This window comes from Motacilla alba, chromosome 11, assembly GCF_015832195.1.
Source record: "Motacilla alba alba isolate MOTALB_02 chromosome 11, Motacilla_alba_V1.0_pri, whole genome shotgun sequence".
In the NCBI taxonomy this organism is placed as follows: domain Eukaryota; kingdom Metazoa; phylum Chordata; class Aves; order Passeriformes; family Motacillidae; genus Motacilla; species Motacilla alba.
The window spans coordinates 10,190,289-10,213,954 of NC_052026.1; the positions used below are offsets into that span (position 1 = coordinate 10,190,289).

The 23,666-nt window shown below is 43.2% G+C and overlaps 1 protein-coding gene across 2 annotated transcripts; it reads left to right on the forward strand.

Moving 5' to 3' along the window:
- Positions 1–2,417: 2,417 nt before the first annotated feature.
- Positions 2,418–22,244, forward strand: RBL2 (RB transcriptional corepressor like 2). Of its 2 annotated transcripts, none has more exons than XM_038148147.1 (22): positions 2,418–2,716; positions 4,016–4,146; positions 5,338–5,538; positions 6,260–6,324; positions 9,561–9,689; positions 10,491–10,651; positions 10,757–10,821; positions 11,449–11,635; positions 12,336–12,502; positions 13,003–13,112; positions 13,969–14,072; positions 14,447–14,584; positions 14,783–14,947; positions 15,507–15,618; positions 16,199–16,471; positions 16,774–17,045; positions 17,619–17,795; positions 17,968–18,039; positions 18,433–18,547; positions 19,572–19,774; positions 19,989–20,156; positions 20,548–22,244. In XM_038148147.1, the coding sequence occupies exons 1-22, from the start codon at positions 2,522–2,524 to the stop codon at positions 20,716–20,718; spliced, it is 3,381 nt and encodes a 1,126-aa protein (XP_038004075.1). In that variant the 5' UTR covers positions 2,418–2,521; the 3' UTR covers positions 20,719–22,244. The 2 variants fall into 2 exon arrangements, with proteins under 2 accessions (XP_038004075.1, XP_038004076.1); XM_038148148.1 differs by having other exon boundaries at positions 2,419–2,716; positions 19,992–20,156; positions 20,548–20,718.
- The last annotated feature ends 1,422 nt before the right edge of the window (positions 22,245–23,666 follow it).

Sequence of the window (23,666 nt, forward strand, 5' to 3'; positions counted from 1 at the left end):
GGATCTGCACAGTAGTGTTACATTAACTTATTTGTGATGTGCGAGTTACTAACAGCTAGTTTTATAGGCAGTTTCTGATCTAGTTCTATTACATCTATAATTACCTTCCACATGAGCAGGCTGTTTCAGTGCAATGTGGGATTTACACTGCTGTAGCTGACCAGCATTTATAATTTTACATCTGTGCGTTGTTGGGACCTTGGGCTGGTGCTGTTGTCTGTGGAGCAGACTAATTGTACTGCTGTAGCCACAAGAGTTTACAAAATAACTGTCCTGGCTTATCTAAATGTCCCTAATGTTGCACAAACAGGCAGTATCATTTTCTTTGTTACATTTAGAGGAAAAGGAAATAAAGATAACAGCTTTCCAAGTTCTTTTTATTACTTTATTTTCGTTTTTTTTTCTTTTTTTATTGGATGCTGCCTCCTTTCAGGTTTTTTTCATGCAAGGAAGGATGGAAAATGTACTGCCCAAGATCCTTCATGAAGTTAAACTGGAAAATGAGGACTCGTTTGCTCTGCCTCCTGTGTGCTTCCAGTGTGAGTGCACAATTCTCCTTAGTGCTCCAGGTAAGGTCTCCTGAATCAAAGGGAGGCTGGTTTGGGAAATTCTTGGGATCCTAATGACAGATACAGTGTCATCATCTAGAGAGATGAGAGCACTTTCCCTAGTGCGCACCGAAACTGGTAATGGTAACACTGTTTTCTGCTCTCCGACGATAAAAGCGTTTGATTTGTCAGCTCCTCTGCTTGACGGTGATTGACCTGTGTGCAGCAGCTCAAAGCAAGGGGCAAGAGCATGCTCATGGGGAAGATTTCTGAGACTACAGCACAGTAAAAAATGTATGTTACTGGGGGGTAGCCAAGCAGCTGTGAGGGACTGGGGCTGAGAGGGTGTTTGTGGCTGTTACTTGTCATACTGGTAGATCTAGCACCTAGCAGTAGTCAAAATCATTCAAATAATTAACATGCCATATGAGGGTAACTCTTTACTATTCTTGCATCTTTTTAAGGGGATGAGTGGGAGGGAATGAGGGGAGAAGTGGAGAAATAAATGAAGCTAAGTCCTCAGGGATGAAAAAGATTTTGCTGAGATGTTTCTTGTCTGAGTTTTCAGTACACCATTAAGTGAAAACTTTTCAAAAAAGTTTTCTACACAAGAGCAGTCAAGTTAAACCATTTCTTCATGAAGTCCCGATGCATGAAACCATAGGGAAGTACACAAGTGTAATCACAGCATAATAATCTTCCCTTTAACCTCAGCTTTATCTTTCAATATTGTGAGGGTTTGATCTTCCTTTTTTTTAATATGAAGGATTTTTAAAGAGCAGATGAATATTTCTTAGTAGAAATTAAATGCTGTAGTAAGTTACTGAGTTATTGCTGCTTTGTGTTTTAGCAGATGCTGTAAATTTAGCTAAACAGAAAAGCCCTACATCATTTATATAGTCTTATGGGTGGCAGAGAGCTTCCCATCAATGCTCTGCATAACTAGGAGCAGGAACTTGGCCTCACTACGAAGTTCATAGCTCCTCTGTGTTATTAAAAAATATGTAAGATGAAATACAACCTAATCAGTCGTTTTTAATGCAAGTTGTTCTGGTAGTCTGGGGGCTGCAGGTTTGGGGGGGACCATGCTGGCATCACCATCTTCCAGTGCCAGCTCGGGCTTTCTGCAGTTCTCAGTGCTGGGTACCAGTGTGTATTTGTGTCCTGAATCACATCTCAGGTCAATCAGATCATCTTTCTTTTCTTTACGTTTCTTTTTTTTTTTTTTTTCCCTGAAGCTTTCAGTGTTCACCAAATACCAGTAATACAAAATCATGGTGACAGAGTCAATAAATCTGTTTTAATCAAGTGCAGCCTGTTTTACTGATCACTTAATTGACGTGTACCTGCTCTAGGAGTTAAATCTTATTTTTGGCAGCCTCCTCTCTGCTCGGTTGGGACTTGACCAGTGGAAGCTATTTCTGTCTCTCTTTCCTACCCCTCACTGCCTATGTACAGCCTGTACCCCGCACAGTGTGTGTGTGTACAGCCTGTACCCTGTGTACATGTTTGTGTATATATTTGTGTACAGCCCGTACCCGGCACTCTGTGTACAGATTTGCGTATATTTGTGTATATATTTGTGTACAGCCCGTAGCCCGCACTCTGTGTGTATATTTGTACATATTTGTGTATATTTTTGTGTGTATATTTGTGCCCAGCCCCTCCCGGCCCTGGCCGCTCCCTGCCCGTTCCGGGCTCCCCTCACGGCCCCGGCCCCGCCCCGCCCGGGGCTCGCGCGCGCTCCCGCTCCGTGCCGCGCGCGCGCCTCGCGGTGCGTCGTAGGAGCGCGCGCCGTGCGCCTGCGCGCGGGCGGGGCGGGCGGGCGGGCGGTCGCCCCGCGGGCCAATGAGCGCGCGCGGTGCGCGGCGGGGGCGGGGCCCGTGCCTCGGTGTTTGGATTCGAACGCGCGGGGCGGCGGCGCAGGCGCGGTGCGCGGAGCGCGGCGCTGCCCCCCAGCGGCGGGGTGCGGCATGGCGGGCGAGGACGCGGCCGGAGCCGAGCCGGGTCCCGCGGGGGGCGCCGCCGCCGCCCCGTCCCCGCCGAGCGAGGACGGCGAGACCCGGCAGCGCTACGAGGAGCTATGCAGGAGCCTCAACATGGACGAGCGCGCCCGCGCCGAGGCCTGGCTGAGCTACCAGAGCATGAGGCGCAACTACACCCTGGAGGTGAGGGGGGTGACGGGGCCGCGGCCGGCCCGGGGGGAGCGCGGCGGGACGCGCGGGTGGAGTGCGGAGGGAAGGGACGGCGGTGGAGGCGCGGCGGCCTCTCCCTCGCACCGCCCGGCCTCTCCCTCGCACCACCCCGTCGCAATTTGGAGTCGTAGCGGCGGAAAGGTGTTAAAAATGGAAGAGCCCCCCTAGCTGTGGCGCTTCGGCTCCCCGCGGTTCGGCCGGGGAGCGGCGCGGTGGCCTCGGCCAGCGCCGCTCCGCAGCCGCGCGGGGCCCGCCGAGATGCCCGGCGCAGGTGTGACCGCGTTTGTTAGCTGTGCTCTGGGGGCTTGCGCGGCCGCGACACGGCCCGGGCTGGGGACTGAAGGGTAAAAGGTAAAGGGCAAAAGGTAAAGGGTTGTCGCGTCGTTCTTGAAAACAGGAACACGCGGTGACGCGCCCGGGAGCTTCGGAAGCGCCTTTTATCGGTGCCTTCCTATGGCAAAGGTGGCGCTTGTGATAACCCCCGGCAGTTCCCGCGTCCCCCAGCGCTGCCCTCGGTGAGCGGGCGGCTCTCGGGGCAGGGCTCGGCGCTGCGGGGCCGCGGCCGCCCGTGCGGGGAGGAGGAGCCGCTCCGGCAGCGCCGCTGTCACATCGCGGGCGGGCGGCGATGCTCGGGAGCGAGCCTGGCCGTGCCCCCGGCGGTGTGCGCTCACCCGCGGCACCACGGACCCCGACAAAACCACAGCGTCGGATTCAGTCTGGCCCCTTGTTTTACCGGTCCTTTTTTCCACTGAGGTGTTACTCTTTTATCAAAGACGGAGAATAAAATTTCAAGTGCTTATTTTCTGTCTTTAGGTACCAGATTGAATAATTATTCTGCTGTGTAATACAGAGCAAAAGGGGAGTGACGTTTTTCTTTTCCTGCTGTCTGTTCAGGGCAGAAGAATGTTTAGGTTTGGTTTTTTTTTTCTTTGCCTTTTTCTTTTAAATTCAAGCTGTACAAAATGCTGTAGAACAACACTAAAAGTACATTTTCATATACTCAAAATATATTTCACACTTTGAGTCAAATGTGAAATTTGGTAGCTAGTAGGTTTAGTTTTGATGCAGTTCAGTGTTTAGTGTCTATTTAGCACCTGTTTTGTTGCAGTTAAAAACCCAAAGCACAACAGAAGTTTGAAACAACGAATGAACTCTCACTGGTTGAACTTCATCTGTTCAGGGCACAGTGCTTTTCCCCGATGTTGGGGTAGCTGAAAAGCATGTTTTTCTTTTCAGTGCAGTTTTTTAGATGCCTGATGTTTTGATTCACAGGGAAATGACATGCATTGGCTGGCTTGTGCCTTGTACGTGGCTTGCAGGAAAGCAGTTCCAACTGTGAGCAGGGGAACAGCAGAAGGAAATTATGTATCCTTAACCAGAATCCTGCGCTGTTCAGACCAAAGGTAACTTTTATTCTTGCTCGTTTTTAGACACTTACAAAATCTCAAAGAGTGCTTATCACCTTGTCAAATTGGAAATAGAGAATAAAAGCTAAATGTGTTTCTTGTTTCCTGCTTTTGAAGATAGGCTTTATATCCCCAGAATGTTTGTGCTATAGCTCACTGCCACAGAAGTAGGGCAGCTCTTTTGGCTCAGTACTATGTTCATAAAAACACTGGTTTTCAAAATAAGAGATTGACTTCCTTCAATCAAAGGAGAAAGAAGCCAGTCACTGAAGAGCAGTCACTTCTGGGGGTGTGCAGAGTGTGAACTTCTCACATGAGAAAACATTTGTAGTTCACTGTGAAAATGTTCACAAGATTTATCTCCATTTTTGCATAAGAAAACTTCACTTTTCACATGGTTTTGCTAAAGTCACTAAATGAGGTTAGAATCTGATGAGAAAATTTGTGTCAAATGTTTATGTCCATAAAGTAATAAAGAAAAGCTTCTGAAGTAATTGAATTTATTTATTAACAATCTCACTGTGTTCTAAAAATTCCATAGATTGTCACAAAATAAAGAATGAATGTTCTTATATACTTCATATCCCATTTCCTCTGCTGTTGAAGCATTGCTGCAAAAGTGTTCCTTTATAAGCTTTTGTTTTCCAAATTAGAAATTCAGGGTATTAAATGTTGATAAATTGGTTCTGTGATCTGGGCTATCGAGACTAATAACACTGAAAAAGAAGGTGTACTTAAAGAAGTAGAAAAGGAATTAAAGCCAGATTTGCAAAGTGCAATTTACTAAAACCTAAGAGGTTTTTCACACCTTGTAGAATATTCTTAGCATTGTTGAACTTACAGGTTGTTTTATTTAAATTAATAAATTATTCAGAAAAAACGAGACAAGTCTGATTTCAGATTAATCTAACTGTTGGAGTTTATTTTGTCTTTGTGAGAAGATGCCAGACATGTGAGTACATAGTTAATGTGGTTATCAGCCGAGGATCTAAAAATATTTCACGAGCTGTCTGAGCTCAGCCGTGTTTATGGGTGAAGGACTGGCTCTGAGTTCATTGTCATGTTTGCAGTGCCACCATTTCATCAGTAGTTTGGGCAGTAGAAATTCCATTTTTGTTGAAAATGTAGCGTTTATTTCTGCAGGAGAAGCAAACAGCCTTTCTGATCTAACCCGTTTGGCATTTGCAGCTTGATCGAGTTTTTTAACAAGATGAAGAAGTGGGAAGACATGGCAAATCTACCATCCCAGTTCAGAGAGAGAACTGAGAGATTGGAAAGGAACTTCACTGTTTCTGCAGTCATTTTTAAGAAGTATGAGCCCATTTTTCAGGACATTTTCAGGTATCCTCAAGAAGATCAACCTCGTCAGCAGAGAGGAAGGAAACAGAGGTGTGTTTCTGTTATTTCCAAGTCTGGAAATAACAGTAATGTAGAGCACTACTTTAGTGAAAATATAATGAAGTTGCTTGGTTGTCTTAGTTGTATTTTGACTGTATTTTCATAGTTGTTGTTTATAATATCAGGGTTGGTTTGTTCTTGCTTGCAGTAAATTTTTAATCTCCTTTTCAGTTTCAGATCTGACACGGGCAGGAAATCCCAAAGCTGCTGAGTTTCTGATGATTTGGGGGGTGGGGGAGAGGGGAGAGATTTCAATCAGCCTGTAGGCAAGGGAAGCACTAGTGTTGTAAAGATGGGAAAGACGGGAAGAGTCTGATCCTTTTATGATCTGCATGGCTTTAATAACTCATGATACTGCTCAGTCTGTTTCACTGCCCAGTAACTCCGGTGGATTTCTTCATAGCTGCAGAGCTTGTGGACATTTTACTTTATAGTAGGAGCTTTGTTACTTTGTTGCTGTTTGTATTTGGAGTGCTGTGGAATTGAACTTGCAGGCTGAAACAGGGGTTCCAGTTGTTCCTAGACTAAACCCCTTTTAGGTTTTGTGCATCTTTGTATTTCCTTTAGTCAGGGCTTTATGGGAAGGGTGTAAGATTTTTGCCACAGTGTAGTAAAGCTTAGTTTTCTCTTTAAATTAGTGACTCTTGTATGATGTTTTATCAGTTCTGATTCATTGAGCTCATTGTCTTCTTGCTGTGTTTTCCTTCAAAAGACGACAACCATGTACCGTGACCGAAGTTTTCCAGTTTTGTTGGGTCCTGTTTGTTCATGCAAAAGGTAAGGGATCTGAAAGGAATTAAATAGAGCAGACATAGTTTTATTAGTTATTATTTTATTTCAGTCCTTAAAACACCCAGTAGGTGCAGTGCAGTCTTTATTGTAAGAGCAGCCTTAAAGCTTATAAGAACAGTAGAGAATTTCAGATGTTTTTCTTGATAGTGACTGTTGGGAGAAAAAGGAATGAACAGGATTAAATCCTCATTTTAGGCTTCAGTTGGTCAGTCTAAAATCTTTCCTCATCAAATCTGTGTCTTAAAGAATTTCCACATCCCTAGGCCTTGTTTCAGGTCCTGCTTTGGTGAGTGTTCACTGTGAGTGATGTGTAAGTAAGGTAGTGCTTTGGGGAAAGTAAAGACAGGATTGATATTCCACGTGGAAAGAGCATCATTGTAGATCAAAACCACTGATAATGTCCAGTAACTTGATTTTTTTGTCTTTATATAATACCTATCAGAGGAAAACCAATATTTTAATTTCTTCAAGGAAAGGAATAAAAGGAATTTTTTTTTTTGGTTTGGAAGTGTGTGGTGGGATGTGTTTTTTCAAATTTAACAGTGAATCAGTGTTAAGATTCCTAAAGTGTGCTATGATTTCCTTAACTGGATGATTTTGAGGCTAGGACAGAGTAGGCTGTGGTGATATTGAATGGCCTGGCACTCATTTTATTCAGCACAGAACTTTGTTTACAAAGCCTTTCTTTCTACACTGTGCCACACTGCAGAGGGTTCCTGGCAGCAGGGCTGGACCTTCAGCACCACATCCCTGCAAAAGTCAGGAAGGGTGTGCTGGGGCACAAGTGCTGCTCTGAGCACTCCATAATTTGAGGAAGATGCCTTTTTGTAAGGCTGCAAATTCCACCTTATTGGGCAAGAGAAGTCTTTCCTAAACAAGTGTGGTGCTTTCAGCCTGAAACACAGCATGATTTCAACCACTGATCCCAGCAGAGTTAGTACTGTACTTATTTCCAGTCAGTCAGGACTTCACTTCCTTAGCACAGGTAGGCAGCTGAGAGAGTAAGTAGGTCAGTCTGGAAAATCACAGGTTTTTCTTTTCCCTCCTGTAAAGTCTGCGTTTCTGTGGGAAGATTGGATGGTTGACAAGGTGCAGAGGGACTTTATGATTCTTCTTGTTGCTAAGTTAGTGTCAGATACGTTTGCATAACTGCATCATCCATTGACTACCTGTTAATTATAAGCAGTTTCAGATATGGTAACGAACCCTCTGGAGAATACCATGTTGATAACACATCCAAGTGGATTTTACAAGGGAAAGAAAAAATGACAGTGCATAGAAGCTGTAAAGTTACTAAATGATTATTAAAGTGTGGTTTGTAAAAGTGTTGACTATAAGGCATTGGGTGTTGGTGTGAGGTTTTGTGCTGTGTGGTTTAGGGGTGGGCAGTCAATCCTTATCACAGCAACCACACAGCAGTGGCAGGCCCAGGCTTGCCTGCTCCTGCAGCCCATTGCCTTCAGTTCATGCACACTGAGGGAGCCCCTTGTTCAGTGGGACTGCACTTCAGCAAACTGTAAGAACTGCTCTTCAAACTCTTTCATTTCTTTCTTTAAAATTGATGGGGGAAGAAAAAAATCTGTTTTTTTTTTTTTTAATTATTTGGTACAAAGTTGTGAAAGGGAGCCTTATTTGAAATGTCAGCAACAAGAAATTACTATGGAACATCTGCTACTGTGAAATTATATTCATTTTTGTGCTGGCAGTAAGTTGTCATCGTTGTGGAATTGATCCTGTGTTAGGATAGTTACTTTGAGAATTGTATTGATTAAAGGTTTGCTAATAGTATTTAGAATTTTCATTGCTTTGCTGTGAACCTTTAATGATTTGGAAATAACTGATAAGTGGCTGAAGTTAACTAAAATTTCATCTAGGGTCCATTATTTTAAATAGTTTAAATTATCTGCATTTAAATAATTTTTCTTCTAGCAAACGTGGAACCAGAAAATAACACAAATTTGAACAAACTGGAATGTTACTGGTAAAAAGATAACAGCATAATTGAGAAAAATTCTCTAATCATCTATTCCATGTGTTCTAAGTGAGTTTATTCAAGAATTTAAATCTGTTCTTCATAGTGGGCTCAGCCAAGTGATTTGGAGCTTCCCTGAGACCAAAGGGAAGGTGGAAAGAGTGGAAGAGTCATAAGTATTTAAGGAGTAATAGAAACATCATGCTGTGCATAAAAAGTGAAGTGTGATTTATGTTATTGATTAACTGTATCATTTATTTTACTAAACTGTTTTAACTATGGCCACTCCTCATAAACATAAATGAGTTTAGTAAAGAGTCACATACAGCTCTGATTGTAGTCTTTGTCAAAGGTGTTAAAAGAGTGAAGAGGTTACAAGGACTCTTTTCTGCAGGAAAATGAGAGATAAAAAGTACTTAATAAACCAGGTCCAGAGATAGGCACATTTAGCTCTTCTGTAAAGCACAAGAGAAATGAAGTTATATTTATTACTGTTTATAGTGAGTATGCCCCCAGCAAATTGTTTTCCAAGAAAACAGATTGTTAAAAAAAAAAATCAGGCTTGGAGTTAAGTACAGGTTTGTTCTGGGAGTGAGGGGCAGGGGCTGAAGGAGAGGGCAGTTTCTAGGCCATCTGAAAACGCGGATCCAGCCGTGCCAAAGTTAAAGTTATTTGTAGCTGTTTGCAGCAATGCAAAGCTGGGGAAAAGGGGAAGAGTTGAGTCTCAGAACCCATTCTCCCCCTCCTTGGCCTTCAGAGCAGAATTTGCTTGGGGCAGGTGGGAATCCAGTGAAGGATGTGGCTGTGCCAGGCAGTGGGGCTGGTGCTGCCAGAGTTACAGCAGCACGTTCTTCCTTGGGGCAGCTTGCATTAAACAGTTAGTGCTGCTTCAAGTGATTTATGCACTGCTTAATGAGGTTATTGTGAATGAGGGAGCAGCAACAGCTTATTTAGCAACATTTTGGTAAGGTTTGATTTCAGCACAGTGTATTTGGTTTCCTTCACAGTTGTTGTCTCTGAAAAAGTATTTTATTTTCATAATTGTTATGTGTTATTCTGAGTCGGCTTTACTGCCTGTGTTGCTATCCAGGTACTTACAGTCACCAAACACTGTGTTTCCAGGATTCCATTATTGATTCTAATACAAATATCAACAGTCTCTTGGTTAAAAAATACTTAAATTTTACTTTTTTAAATTTACTTTGCTTTTTCTACTAATTTTATGTCTTATGTCTTTCTAATATTGCAGGAAATTTTCCCATGATCAGTGATGACTTGGTCAATTCCTACCATCTCTTGTTATGTGCTTTGGATCTAGTGTATGGAAATGCTCTGCAGTGTCCTAACCGTAAAGAACTCCTGAATCCTAATTTTAAGGGTATGTTGAAAAAAATAAGTTGATTTGAAATACATGAGAACTAGTATTTTCTGTATCTGGCTACACAGTTCCCTTCCTGTTAATGTAGTGTGTAATAACAGACTAGTGAATTTTGTGAATAATACACTAGGTCAAGAATTTGATGTGCTGTGGAAATACCCTTGAAGGATGTTCCAGAGTAAGGCTTTGAGTTAGTGAGGGTTTAATGTCAGTGAAAAAGTGCACAGAGACACAGCCATCACTGGACACAGTGAGACTGGAATGTTCTCTGGTGCAGCAGTTTGGAAAGACCCAGGGCTCAGATAGGAGAGTTGTTTCTCTCTCGTTTCTGGATTGCTGCTGTTCTCTTTCTGAAGAGAATGGAAGCGTAAGTTGACTTGATAACCACAAATTCAGATTAATGTTGAGAAGTTGCCTTTGAATTTCTGATGTAACTCGTCCCAGGCTTGCACTTCATTTTCAGTGCTCTACAGGATTGGCCAAGTGTAGTGCTTCAGATGTGACCTGGGTCCATTATCTCAAATAAATATTGTAGTTCACCAGTGTTTGGTTTTTTTTCCTATTAAAATTGATATATGTCATTTTTATCACTTAGTAACTAATGATTTTAGATCTTTAACTCAAAATTTGCTTTTGATAACATTACCCAGTTAGTGAGCATTGTGTAATTAATAGTTCTTTCAAGAGAACTAATTAGTTTGCTGTACCTTGACTACAAATCATTTAAGAATTTAAGTTTAATAAGAAAGCAGGATATGGATTTGCAAAATTAAATCATACAATATTCTTTCTGAATTGTAGGTCTACCTGAAGACTTCCATAGTAAGGATTATAAAGTATCATCTGATCCTCCCTGCATCATTGAAAAACTGTGCTCTTTACATTATGGATTAGTTCTAGAAGCAAAAGGTATAAAGGAACATTTTTGGAAGCCATATATTCGGAAGCTTTTTGACAAAAAGGTTGGTCAGTAAATTTGTAATGTAGAAAAATCTCTCCTTGCTTGTTACCTTCAAAACCTTTATAAGAAATGAAATGCCCATCCTTTGTTCTTAAATATCTTACAGCTTTTGAAAGGAAAAGATGAAAATCTGACGGGATTTCTGGATCCTGGCAACTTTGGAGACAGCGTGTAAGTGCTTGTCTGTGCTTTGGTTTGCAGGAGTGCCCCTCTGTGGCCTAGCTGTTCCCTGATCTGAGCTCTGGCAGCAGCTATGCCTTGTGTGTTCCTGGCAGTGCTTGGAAGAGGAACAGTATGGTGTTCTTCAGGATGGTGTTACCTGATGTCTGCTTTTATTCTTACATTTCTCTTTCCTGCATTTTTTGTTTGTGTGTAACTCAGAGTTATGAAAAAGCTGTGGGAGCACACTGAGTTGGAAGTGGGAGGGAAAAAAATGGGCTTGGTGGTGTTTAGAGATGGTTATGTGTAGGACTTACTTTCTTTTATTGATATAAAAATGGTTCAGTGTAGTTTATGATACGATGCTGTGTAAATTTTGAGGAGTTTCCAGGAAAAAGGAGTTCTCAGTGTTTTGGTGTGTTCTTCCTGCAGCTGGATAAATGGCAGGGTATCAGATACATGGGGAAAATAATCTCCTTGCCAGTGTCGTGTATAAGGTACTGCAGATCTTAAAGGAGCTTCAGTGAGGGTCAAAAGAAATTTGAAGTAGACTTCCCCCAGGCCAGAACTGTGTTCAAAGTATGAGCAGATGAAAAAAGCAGTCTAAATAAAGGGGGTTTGTCTGCCTTTGTGCTGTAGCAAAGCCATCAACAAGGCCTATGAGGAGTATGTTCTGTCAGTGGGAAATCTCGATGAGCGAATATTCCTTGGCGAGGATGCAGATGAAGAGATTGGAACTCTTACGAGGTGCTTGAACACACCTTCAGGACTGGAAACAGCTGAGAGGGTACAAGTGAAGCATAATTTGCAGCAGCATTTTGACAGGGTGAGTATGGCATGGCCTATGTTGCTGTTTTTATAGTCCACCCTCCCTGGCTGCCTATGGGGACAGAAATAAAACACACCTCAGAGTGTGGGGAGAAAATGGACAGAGTATTGGGAGCTGGACTTCATTGTGAAGAATGTAATGTGTTTGTTAAAAGAAGTTACTGTGGGGTTAGGTAATTAGAAGATGCACTGATTTTGCTGTGTTCTAATTGAAGGGATATCCTTGATGTTACATTATTTTAATGTGATGGCTTGATCTGATGCAAATAAACTAAAATGCTGATCAGGAGGACTTCTCATGTTAAAGGTTAAACTTGCTGAAAGGAAGCCCTGGCTCAGTACACTTTTGCTATGAGCTGCAGCTCCCTTTATTACTTAGGCTAGGAAGAGATACTGGGATTTAGGGGGGATTTTTGAGATTGGTCTAATTGTTTCACCCTCAATTCCAGCATCTGCATTTCAGCATAGATCACATCCCCTCTGTTTATACAGAACTGTTTGATACAAACATCTGAGCACCAGAGACAAATTCTTTATTGCTCTTACCTGAGTCATTGTCTGGTTTGGGCTGTTTGATTAGAAGCCATTTCTTTCCATAACACAGAGTAAGAATTCTGCTGATTGATGTTTCTAGGTTTGACCTTTATCAAAGTTTATAGCAGAGTCCCTATGTATATGTGGTTATTTTTAATTTTCAGTCCAAATCACTGAGGATCACAACCCCCCTTACTGGCCGCAAGTATATTAAAGAGAGCAACCCGTACGTGACACCTGTTTCCATAGCAACCTACAGCCTGAGCCGCCTGCACACGATGCTGGCAGGGCTGAAAAATGCCCCCAGTGAAAATCTGGAGCAAATACTCAGGTAAATTTGGTGTTCAGCCAAATAATCCTATTTTCTATTCTAGTTTTAATAGCAAACATTAATGCTGAACAGTGTAAATTAAAAGGTGAGCCAGTCCTTTACTAGTGGAGTAAAATGGTATCCAGAGAGATATTTACATTTTGAAGGACTGTTGTCTTTATTTAGACTCATCTGTCCTTAGAGATTGATGAACATCCACCTTTTAAAACCCAGCAGATCTGGGATTCTCTAACCACAAGTTGCCAGTATAAAATTTTCAAGACTCTTCTTCCTGCTTAACAAATGGCACTACCTAGGAAATCACTCCATACTGTAGGAGATACAAACCAAACTTTATTCTCCATGTGGATAAACTGTTTTGCAGTTAGATATATTTAGGTCTGTTTGTATTGCTGTGCAATATATTTCCATTTTTTTATGCTTTCAACATATAAAAAAAATTGGGTGGTTTTGGTCTTAGTAGGAATAGTATATTGAAAATGTTTAGTTTTTATTTTCAGGTCATGCTCCAGAGATCCTTCTCAATCCATTGCAAACAGAGTTAAAGAAATGCATGATGTGTTCTGTCAGAGCACTCAGTCTGAAGGAGAATTCAGTAATTTTTCCAAAGGTGGGAAACATTTTACTTACCCATAAAATGCATATACATCCATCTCTTGTAATTAAGTTTTACCTACAGGTTATGCTTTAGCAGAAGTGTCTTTTCTACTTCTCTTGCCTTTTCCTTAAGACATAGCAAATTTCAATGCTGTGTAAAATTTATAATCAGCCTTAGCTTGTATCACTGGAATTTGATCGTATTTCAGCACTAGAGAAGTGAAATGAAAAGGACTTCTAAGTGCACCACTTTTTCTCTCAAGTATAAGATTATTAGTGATGGCATGGATTTCTGTGCTGGTAAGGAAAATCTGAGTAACTGTAGTCTTCAAAAACCCAACAGCAACTTTGGCTTACATATGAGGATGGATTAGTACAGGTATTGAAATCCTGCCAGTATAAACACAAAAACATGATTTGCAAAGTTGTCTTGATAGCTGAAGTGCCTGAAGATGGATTGAATATAAGGAAGATGCTCTTGACCTTGTTTCTTAATAAGGCCTTCCTTTGTTCTTGTCAGCTTAGTTGCTTCGCTGCTTTTTGTTGCACAGTGCAAGGTGAATCCATGGAGGTGCATTTTCTGGATTTGCATTGTGTCTGTTATAGCAACATTAAGGATTGTTCCTATACATGGTGATGTAATACTGATACCCAAAATCTGGGCTCAGTAGCAAGTTACTCAGCTCTGCATTCACAAGTCAGTGCACCTACATTAACTTGAAATTAACTGTTTTAGTCCTGAAAGTATTGTATCCACAGCAGCACAGAAATCCACACAAGCTACTGCTGCATTTCTGTATCTGAACGTGAAGAATATAATACTTTTTTCTTGCATTTTACAATATTGCTTCTATTTAAACTTCCTGCAGATGTTGCTAGTAAACATTTTCGTCGTGCTGAGATGCTCTACTACAAGGTCTTGGAGTCAGTCATTGAGCAAGAGAGGAAGAGACTGGGAGACACTGACTTATCTGTAAGGAAAACTAATCAAAGGTTCCTCACTTTTAAAGTGTGACCTGCAAAAAAAAGAACACAGATGTAGAGCAGAATTGTCAGCTATTTAAAATGAGGGTAAATCTCTGAGAAGAACCCTGTAAGTACACCTGAATGGAGGAAAAAAGGTTCAAGAAATTATGTTTGCAAACACAAAGATAGATGAAATTTTTAATGACTCTTTAATTTTTAATGAGCCATTTTAAAGATGGCTCATTTTGAACTCAGTTCTGTCCCTTAAAAATAGCTTCACTTTTTATAAGCTTGAGAGTCTTGCTGTTGAGACAGTAAAAAGTGTTTTATTCTTCTATAGTTACACTGTAAAATAAGCTTTAAAATTTGCGACTCTTGCAGGCAATACTGGAACAAGATGTGTTTCACAGGTCTCTGCTGGCATGTTGCCTGGAGATCATTACCTTTACATACAACCCACCTGGAAACTTCCCATTCGTCACTGAAATATTTGACATTCCAGTTTATCATTTTTACAAGGTAATGTGTTTGATAGCTAGAAATGCTTACAAAGTCATGAGTGCTCATTGACCTGTATGACAACCTAGTCATAGTAATGCAGCCCTCGTGTTTCTGATAATCTCTTCCTTGAAAATCAAGTATTGGAACTGGAGTTCAGTTTAAGAACAAATCTATGAAACAAGTACATTGTGTTGATCCTAATTATCCCTTGCACAGGTGATTGAGGTTTTCATTAGAGCAGAGGATGGCCTCTGTCGGGAAGTGGTGAAACACCTGAACCACATTGAAGAGCAGATCCTGGAAAGCATGGCATGGAAACAGGGATCTGTACTGTGGGACAAGATCAGAGAGAATGAAAACAAAGTTCCTACTTGTGAAGAGGTGAGCACATCTTCATGTGTTACATAGCTTTCATAATCAGACAGGATGGCAGAGAGAGGACTTTGTGCCCTGAGGAGAGGCCTTACATGTCCCAGTAGCAGTTCCACCATCCCAGCCCATCAGTGCAGGCAAAGCAGCAAGTGCCGTGTGCTTTGGCCTGGTCAGGGCCATCTCTGGAGACATCTGCAACAGAGGCAGGCAGCAGAGATGATTCTCATCCAGTATTTTATCCAGTATTTTATTGGTGTAGCAGAACAGTGAACAAAGTGGTCAAGCAGGGAAGGTTTGGACCGGTAACTCTTGGAAAGATTTTTAGACAAGAAATGTGGTAAAAAGTACACACAGTAGGCACAGAAAGACTATTACAGTGTGTATCTTGCAGAGCAGCACCATCACTACTCACTACTGGTTTTGTTTGGCTTAGGGTAAGTTTGTCAGTTTTCTTGTTATTTTTCCACTAAGTTTTGCTGTTCAAAATATGTAGTGCAGTAGCTTTTAAAAATTTGCTATGTAGTTAACGTGTGATCCAGACACTCTAACAGAAGGATAAATATTTTAGGTAATGCCACCTCAGTACTTTGAGAGATCTGCTGGGAGCAGTGTTGGAGGCTCACCACTGACACCACGGCGAATAAACGAGGTTCGTGCTGAAAGTGGAGGACTGGGAAAAGGTGAGATTTTTTTAAAGCAGAACGTGCTGTACATTGCTTACTTGGATTCAATTGTGTAAGGGAGGAAGCTGCTTTGATTCCAGTCTACAGTTGCAAACACATTGGTAAAGTGTATTGCAGCTCATAGAGTTGCATCGGAGATCTAAGACTGATGGATTCATCATATCAGTGTGAACAGTACTGCTTTGATAGGGTGTTCTGAGGTGATGGATATGAACAGCAATGTGCATGTGTGTTAAACTGTATTTATACATGCACACACACAGGGCTTACACTCTTAATTGGTTTGCTTTATTGTTATACTAGAAAAGAATAACACTATCACTATATATTGGGTGACATCTCAAACGTTTTCCACTAGAAAAAATAAAATATAATGTTTGAACTTAGAAAAATATTAAATACAGCATTATTGAAGATTAAGTAATCTCTAAAAGCAATCAGTATTTTTAAATTTTTTTTCCTGAAAAGCTTTGCATGACATATTTTGATTTGCATTAGATTTCCACCACCTTGTAAAAACAAAGGATTATAAAACAAGAATTAAATAGATATCTGTGTGTGTCTCTTTCCTCCCCAGGCCTCTCCTCCCCTCCGGCCACCCTGTATGACAGGTACAGCTCTCCCACGGCCAACCCCACGCGGCGGCGCCTGTTCGCTGACAGTGACAGTGGCCCCGAGGCTGGCACGGCCGTCAGGGTGCCCCCGCAGCCCGTGGTGAGCACGGTGCCAGTGCAGAACGTGAGCCCCGAGGCCGTGTCCGTGACCCCGGTGCCTGGCCAGACCCTGGTGACCGTGGCAACGGCCACTGTGACAGCCAACAACGGGCAGACAGTGACAATACCCGTGCAAGGTGAGGGAAAAGCTGCTGCACCACCATTCAGGTATTAGAACACAGCCAGGTATCTGTTCACAGCCAGAACACAGCTGCATTAGTATGGAAACCTTACTTGAACTCCAGTATCTTCTCATCTCATGGTGAAGTTTCCAGAGTATTTTGTTTAAACAATTTCATGTATAAATCCCAAATGTCTAGTTAGAAGTAGCTAATAAAAGAAGTACTGAATTATTTTTAAAAACTCAAAAACCCACCCCCCCCACTCACATCCCCCACACAGCTTGCTCTTATTTCAGGCTCTTTTTGTTACGTTACAGGTATTGCCAATGAAAATGGAGGAATAACTTTCTTCCCAGTCCAAGTAAATGTAGGTACCCAGCCCCAGGCTGTGTCTGGGCCCATGCAGCCTCTGAGTGCCCAGACTCTGGCTGGCACCCTGAACCCTCAGATGGCTGGGGCAGCACTGCAGTTGCCAGGCCAGTTAACAGTGCAGCAGATCTCCCCTGGAGAGCAGAGACAGACCCAGCAGCTCAGTGCCACGGCTGTCAGGCCTCGCAAGATGGGCTCACTTGCACTCTTCTTCAGAAAGGTACTTTTTAAACCAAGTTTGCTTTGCTTACTTCTTATTTTGGTAAACTTGCAGTAATTTTAAAAATACACATTTACTGGTTGCAATAATAAGGGCATATTACATTTAATTTATACCTTAATTATTGATACACACCTGAAGAGTAATTTTCTCCTTCAGGCCGCTTCTCACTAGCAAAGGAGTGTGCTGGCACATCAAGATGTAGGAATAGAGTCTGTACTTGGCCAGCAGGCTCTTAAAGGTGTCCCTTTTCTTGAAAGCTCTTCCAAAGAAAGAGGTTAACTTTTGAGACTTTCTGGTTTATTTAGTACAGAGGTTGCTGTAGGCAATGCAGTGCCCTTTCTGTGCTCAGGACAGCTTAGAATTTAAGCTTCTAACAAGTGTTTTCTTAGCACTGACACCAATAGTGAGAATGTCTGTGCCTTGTAAGCAAAACAGTTAAATTTGAATGTAGTTATTCTTCTCTTGGCTTAGCATTTGCATGAGCTGTACAGGTGTGCAAGCTGAGCTACTCTTTTGCTGGGTCAGAAGAGCAGCGTTGCTGTGGCCTGAGCACAGTGTCCCTTGTCACAGGTGTATCACTTGGCCAGCGTTCGTCTGAGGGACCTCTGTGCCAAACTGGATGTGTCTGATGAGCTGCGCAAAAAGATCTGGACATGCTTTGAGTACTCCTTGGTGCACTGCCCTGAAATCATGATGGACAGACACCTGGATCAGCTGCTGATGTGTGCCATTTATGTCATGACTAAGGTAAAGTGGGAGCAAAGAAACAGCAGACAAAAAATCTCCTTTCATAACTAATATTCCTAGTACTACTTTCTCAAAAAGCCCCAAACCAACAAACACACACAACCACCCCAAGCCAAACAAATGACCCAATAACCTGCAGAAAAACTGAACCTCTTCTGTGCATCCCCCTTAGGTTACTAACGAAGACAGATCATTCCAGAACATCATGCGCTGCTACCGGACACAGCCACAAGCCAAGAGTCACGTGAGCACAGTCACTATTTAACCTTGTGGGATCTGGTTTATTAAATGCCTTCATTCTATTTTAGGAACAGATCACTGGGTAAAGCAATATTTAGTATTAAGGGGATGCAGTCTATGACCCATTCTCAAAAGACAGTGGTCATATCCAAAATCCTGCACTGCTGTAAAGCTCTTCCACTAAACTGTACCTAAAATAGAAAATGTTCTTTACTTAAAACCAAAGGAGGCAGTGCCCGTAGGCCATTACTCCTCTCAGGAGGCTGTATTTTGCCCTGCAAGAAGCAGTTTGGTACCACAGTGAAGTTCTGGCAGCAGCCGTGTCATGCAGGCAGCTGTTCCCTGGCTGGGTGACTGCTCCACCGTGCCCTGCTCACGCTGCTCCCTGTCCCTGCAGGTGTATCGCAGCGTCCTCATCAAGGGCCGCCGCCGCCGCCACTCGGGCAGCAGCGACAGCAGCAGCCAGCAGAACTCACCCACAGACAGGAGCAAAGACAGGAACAAAGAAAGAAGTGAGTGATTCCAAACGCCAGGTGTTTGGGTTTAATTCCATTTCCAAAACTGTGTGTGTAAATGAAGAGTTGGACTTTGTGTTGTTTCACCCCAAATGGTTCCTCCTTTGGTAAACTTAGACATAATTAAGAATACACTGATAACATTTAAGCATTGCTCTAACTCAAGGTTTTTATTTTACCCACTCGGACAGTTTCAAATCCCTCCCCACATGCACTTACCTTGGGAATTTGCTGTGCTGACCTGAGCTCAGAGTTCAGCTCACAGACCAAAGAATTTTGGAGTCCTTGCAGAAGGAGGAAATCTGGGCTAGCCCAGGTTCACAGCTACTCTTATCACAACCAAAGAGCTGCAGCAGTTTCTTTTGTAGCAGTGTCTGTCTGCAGAAATAGGAACACCACCCACAGTATTTGATTTCAGCGTAGCTGACAGCTCTGGGGATTCTTCCCTTGATATGTGAACTGACACATTTTCCTTGAATTAACTTTTATAAAGGAAACTGAAGAGGTGATGCTGTGTATTCCTACCAGCAGTTTTCAAGGTATTTAATGTATGATGGTATAAGCAGTAGGTATTAATATTTTCTGTCAGAGGGAGTGGCAGGGAGGGAAGGCAAAAAAAATACGTAGATTTTGCAACTTCCCGCATTAAATTAGCAGGAAGTATGGCCAAGCCAAATATTTCTCCTACTGACAGAAAAAGACTACCATTCTTTACTTGAAATGGAGCCAGGCGGCAACAAGAAAGAGCTCCTGCTAAAAGTATAACACAAATGCTGAAAAATGGAGCTTCAGCGCTTTTTATATCATCATGCAACTCAGCTCCTGCAGCAAATCCCTTGCAGTTTATCCAGTAAGAAGTTAGAAATCAACAAAGCTTTTGTGTAAGGGACAACGCTCAGGGATCTAAACAGGCTGCGTGCTGGTGGCAGCAGGTTCCCCGTCCCCGTTTGCCGAGGGTGGCTGGCTGCGTGCCTGCAGGGCTGGCCGTGGCTGAGCCCTGAGCTGTGGCTGTGCCCCGCAGGCAGCCGTGACTCCAGCCCGGTGATGCGCTCCAGCAGCACCCTGCCCGTGCCCCAGCCCTCCAGCGCGCCCCCGACCCCCACGCGCCTCTCCGGCCCCAACAGCGACACCGAGGAGGAGGAGCGCGGGGACCTCATCCAGTTCTACAACAACGTCTACATCGAGCAGATCAAGGACTTTGCCCTCAAGTACACCTCAAATGCAGTAAGTTACATTTTGTGCTTTTTTGTAATAAACAGAGCTTGATCTTCTGACCACGCAGTGAAATTGCCTTAAATTAAAAAATACTAATCTGGCTTAGTAACACAACCCAACTCGCATTTGTTGTCCATTGTATGGTACATCTGCGTGGAAAAGCCTCGCTGCAGTGAGCCCTGAGCTCAGGCTGCAGCTGCTGAGTGTCTCTGTTCTCTCCGAGCAGACAGACTCGCCCCCGCTCTCGCCGTACCCGTTCGTGCGCCTCGGCTCCCCCCGCAGAGTGCAGCTCTCCCAGCACCACCCCCTGTACATCTCACCACACAGAAACGAGTCTGCCCTCTCTCCCCAGGAGAAAATATTCTACTACTTCAGCAGCAGCCCCTCGAAGGTGAGACTGAAGGGTTTCAGTTTGATTTTTTAAATCCTTAACTCTGCTTTTTGGTTTGGGTAGTGAAATTAGAGCAGCCCCTGCAACACAAAGTTTCGTTTACCAACACACACACCATCACCTAAGGCTCATCAAACTGCCAGTGCAGCTGCCAGAGCTATAGGGCTGGATGGGCCTTTGAGCTCTGCATGCAGTTACAAACTCCCTTGAGTTTAAGACTTGCTCTGGTAAGGGAAAGACCAGTACAGTGATGAAGACAATACCTTGGTGCAGGACAGGTTTCCACAAAAGAGCCTGTCCAGCCCCACTGCAACGTGTCTAACAACAGTTCACAGCACATGGGGGCAGTCACAAAATAGTGAGAGCTAATCCTTCTTCTGCTCCCCTCCAGAGGCTAAAGGAAATCAACAGCATGGTTCGAACTGGAGAAACACCCACAAAGAAGAGAGGCATCCTCTTGGAAGATGGAACTGAAGCCCCGGCCAAGCGAATCTGCCAGGAGAATCACACGGCTCTGTTAAGACGACTCCAGGACGTAGCGAATGACCGAGGGTCCCACTGAGCCTGCACAGCTCCTCCCTCCCTGACTGCTGAGCCTGGGCCAGGGCATGAGGGGGGACAGCTCTGGGGACAGGCAGGATCCACCTCAGACCTGCAACACAACCCCAGGCCCTGCTTAAGCTCTTCACAAGGCAAGTGACCCCTCCCCAGCCTTGCCCAGAGAACACATCCCTCACCCAGCTGTGGACCTTGCAGCAGGTATTTACAGCTTTGCTTTGCTCTAGTCAGTGCTTCACCCTTGTTGGCTGTGGCCAGACAGGTCCAGGTGCCTCAGCATGGAGCCCTGCGCCAAGGTACCCACAGACAGTGTCAGGGTTCCTCACTAACCCCCTCACAAACTAACGGCCTAGGAGTAACATTCTCACACAGTCCAGTTCTCACAAAGGGACAAGGGGCAGTTTTGAGCCCTGCAGGAAGCTGGATGGACTCTGTCCAGATTCAGGATGTTGCACGTACCTTTGAGAAGCAGCATGGTGTTGAGCTTTAATGTGTGGCCCTTTGCTGTACCAAGGGAGGTGATTGTGTTGATTGGTTTGAGCTGTGCAATGTTTGAAAGTGAACTCACGTTCCCAAGGTGACACTTGGGATGGCGCTGTGAAGCATCATGTTTAAAGCAGATGAATTTTGCTGTATATTTGCAATGGCACTTTCTAAATGTGAATATTTTTTGCAAAGGCTGACTTCAGCCGTCTTTCTGTACTGAAACAATTTGACTTTTGTATTTATTTCAATCTGACATCCCATTGCTCCTCTTACCAGCAAATGGCATTAAGAATTCATTGTAACTCAGTGGATATGCAGCAATGAATGCAGGAAGCCAGGGATGTGTGCTTTTGTTAGGAATTTTATATGCTTGTTGCTTTTCTTGATAGTCAGGCACTGTAGCCCTTGCTCACTCAGCAGCAGGAGGGTGGTGCCCATCTCCTAAAACATACACTTAGATATTTTGTTGGTGTTTAAAGGACATTTTAAAGGTGTTTAAAGGGCTTGGGAGTTTGGTTTTGTGTTTTCATTTTTGTAAAAGGCCTAAACCAGGCTTCCTGGGAGAAATCCTTCCCTGCTACCACAATCAGCAGGTGCTGCACATAAACTTATCACTTGTTCTCGTTTAAAATAGGTCCAAAATACCAGACTTGTTAGGAAAGCATCAACCCTCTCCCACAGTACAGGATGCCAATCCTCTGCTGGGGAGGGGGTGCTTTTCATGTAAAATGTGGCACACTCAGGTTCCAGAAGGCTTTCTGAGGAAGCAAAAGCTACAAGTCCTGTTTTCAGTCATTCCTGCCCATCTGAAGAATAGGAAAATATAAGACGTAACTCCCCTATAAATTCAACTAAAGTAAAGTAAAATAAAAACATTTTTCTTACCTGCATAACAAAAGCTGAAGTCCAGAAGTTGTGTAGATGTTTCTGTAAAAATATTTATGGACGTGTCAGACAATTCTTGTTGTTACTATGTTCCATTAACTTCACTTTGTATGAAAATATTGCAATTGTATTTTTCAATAAAGACTTTATAGACTCTCAGTTTCCTGTTTGGGTGTGAAAAGCATTGTATGTGCAAAGTTAAAAAGTCTGCAGCAAGGACTTCACTCCCTCACTGCAATTAAAGGTTTAAAAATAAATAAATGATCACATCTTAGTCACACCACAAGGGAAAGGATTTACTCCTGTCCTGGTTTAGTCACTGTGGCTGTTCCATGCACATCCCCTCCTGCTGCTCCATCTGAAGGCACCAGGCAGGGCCTGGGAGTGGCAGCCGTGCCAGGGAATGCCCCAGCTCCAGCTGCTGCTCCCTTGGCAGAGCAGGAGGAGGATGGTGGCTGCCTCGCTGCACAGCACTGGAGGGCTCCAGAACAATCTGCCCTCCATGAAGGAGCTTTTAACACAAGATCTCACACACCCAGGGACCGCAGCATTATCTCCTCTGTGCTGGGTACTCGCATTCCCACTGAGGGGAATTTCTAAACATTCCTAAATAGTTAAGAACAGCTCTGACCACCACTGGCTGGTGCTGTATTTGTACAGCTACAGATGCACTGTTTGTCCCCTGTCTTTTTTACCTAGGGGGCCTAAGACTATTTCATTACTGTTCCTGTCCCTTTCTGAAAACAAGTTGTTAAGTTACCCTCAGCTGTAACTAATAATAAAGATAGAAACTGCAAGTTCTACTTTCAAGAAAATGCTAAAGAAAACCCCCAGAAAACTTCAACAAAGGTGATCCAAGGGAGAAAAAAAAGCATAAACTTTATATGAATGAAGATAAATCTGAAGTGGCTTCAAATAATTTCTTTCATGCCTTTGAACAGTTTGGTTGGAATCCAACTGCAACCTCAGCAGGAAACTCCAGTGGTGTAGCTTACAGATCCCTTGGAAATGTTCATTAGAGAGTTCAGAATTTCAAAGATGAAATTCTGAAAGTAATGTCCAGAGTCAAGTAATGTCAAAGTAATGGCCAGACCTTACTCTTTCATCAAATTATGTACCTGTTCTAAGAAAAACAGCACAATCCAGGAGAAAAGGCTTTGATTTCCATGGCACTGTTTCAGTACTCATTCATCTAGCTTGCTCCTGGAACAGCTTCTTTTAAGACACAAATCTGATTATGAAAGTACACTGCATTCTCTCCCTTTTCCCAGTCTAATTAAAAGATTAATTTTTCAGATTATTCATTCTAAACTAAACAGAATTCTGCATTCTCTAAATAAATAAAATTATTGTCAACCAACCGCTGTTACTGGATTTGACTTGGAGCAATCCAACCTAGTGACCAGCCTTGCAGGGTCTGTGACAGCTGAGACAAACAAACTTACTCCACTAACCCTCACCTTCCCAGCATTATGCTGTCACTGCTTCTGGGCGCTGTTCTTGCCAGCTGTGGCCTTTCCTGGCCAGCAGCAGCACTGGCAGCTGGGGCTGTGCTGCAGCAGAGCCCCAAGAGCTGCCCAA

Coding starts and splice junctions, on each gene's coding strand:
- RBL2 (XM_038148147.1), top strand. CDS start 2,522: ATGGCGGGCGAGGACGCGGCCGGAGCCGAGCCGGGTCCCGCGGGGGGC. Junction 5,539..6,259: donor CAGAGAGGAAGGAAACAGAG/GTGTGTTTCTGT, acceptor TTCCTTCAAAAG/ACGACAACCATGTACCGTGA. Junction 20,157..20,547: donor TCAGCAGCAGCCCCTCGAAG/GTGAGACTGAAG, acceptor GCTCCCCTCCAG/AGGCTAAAGGAAATCAACAG.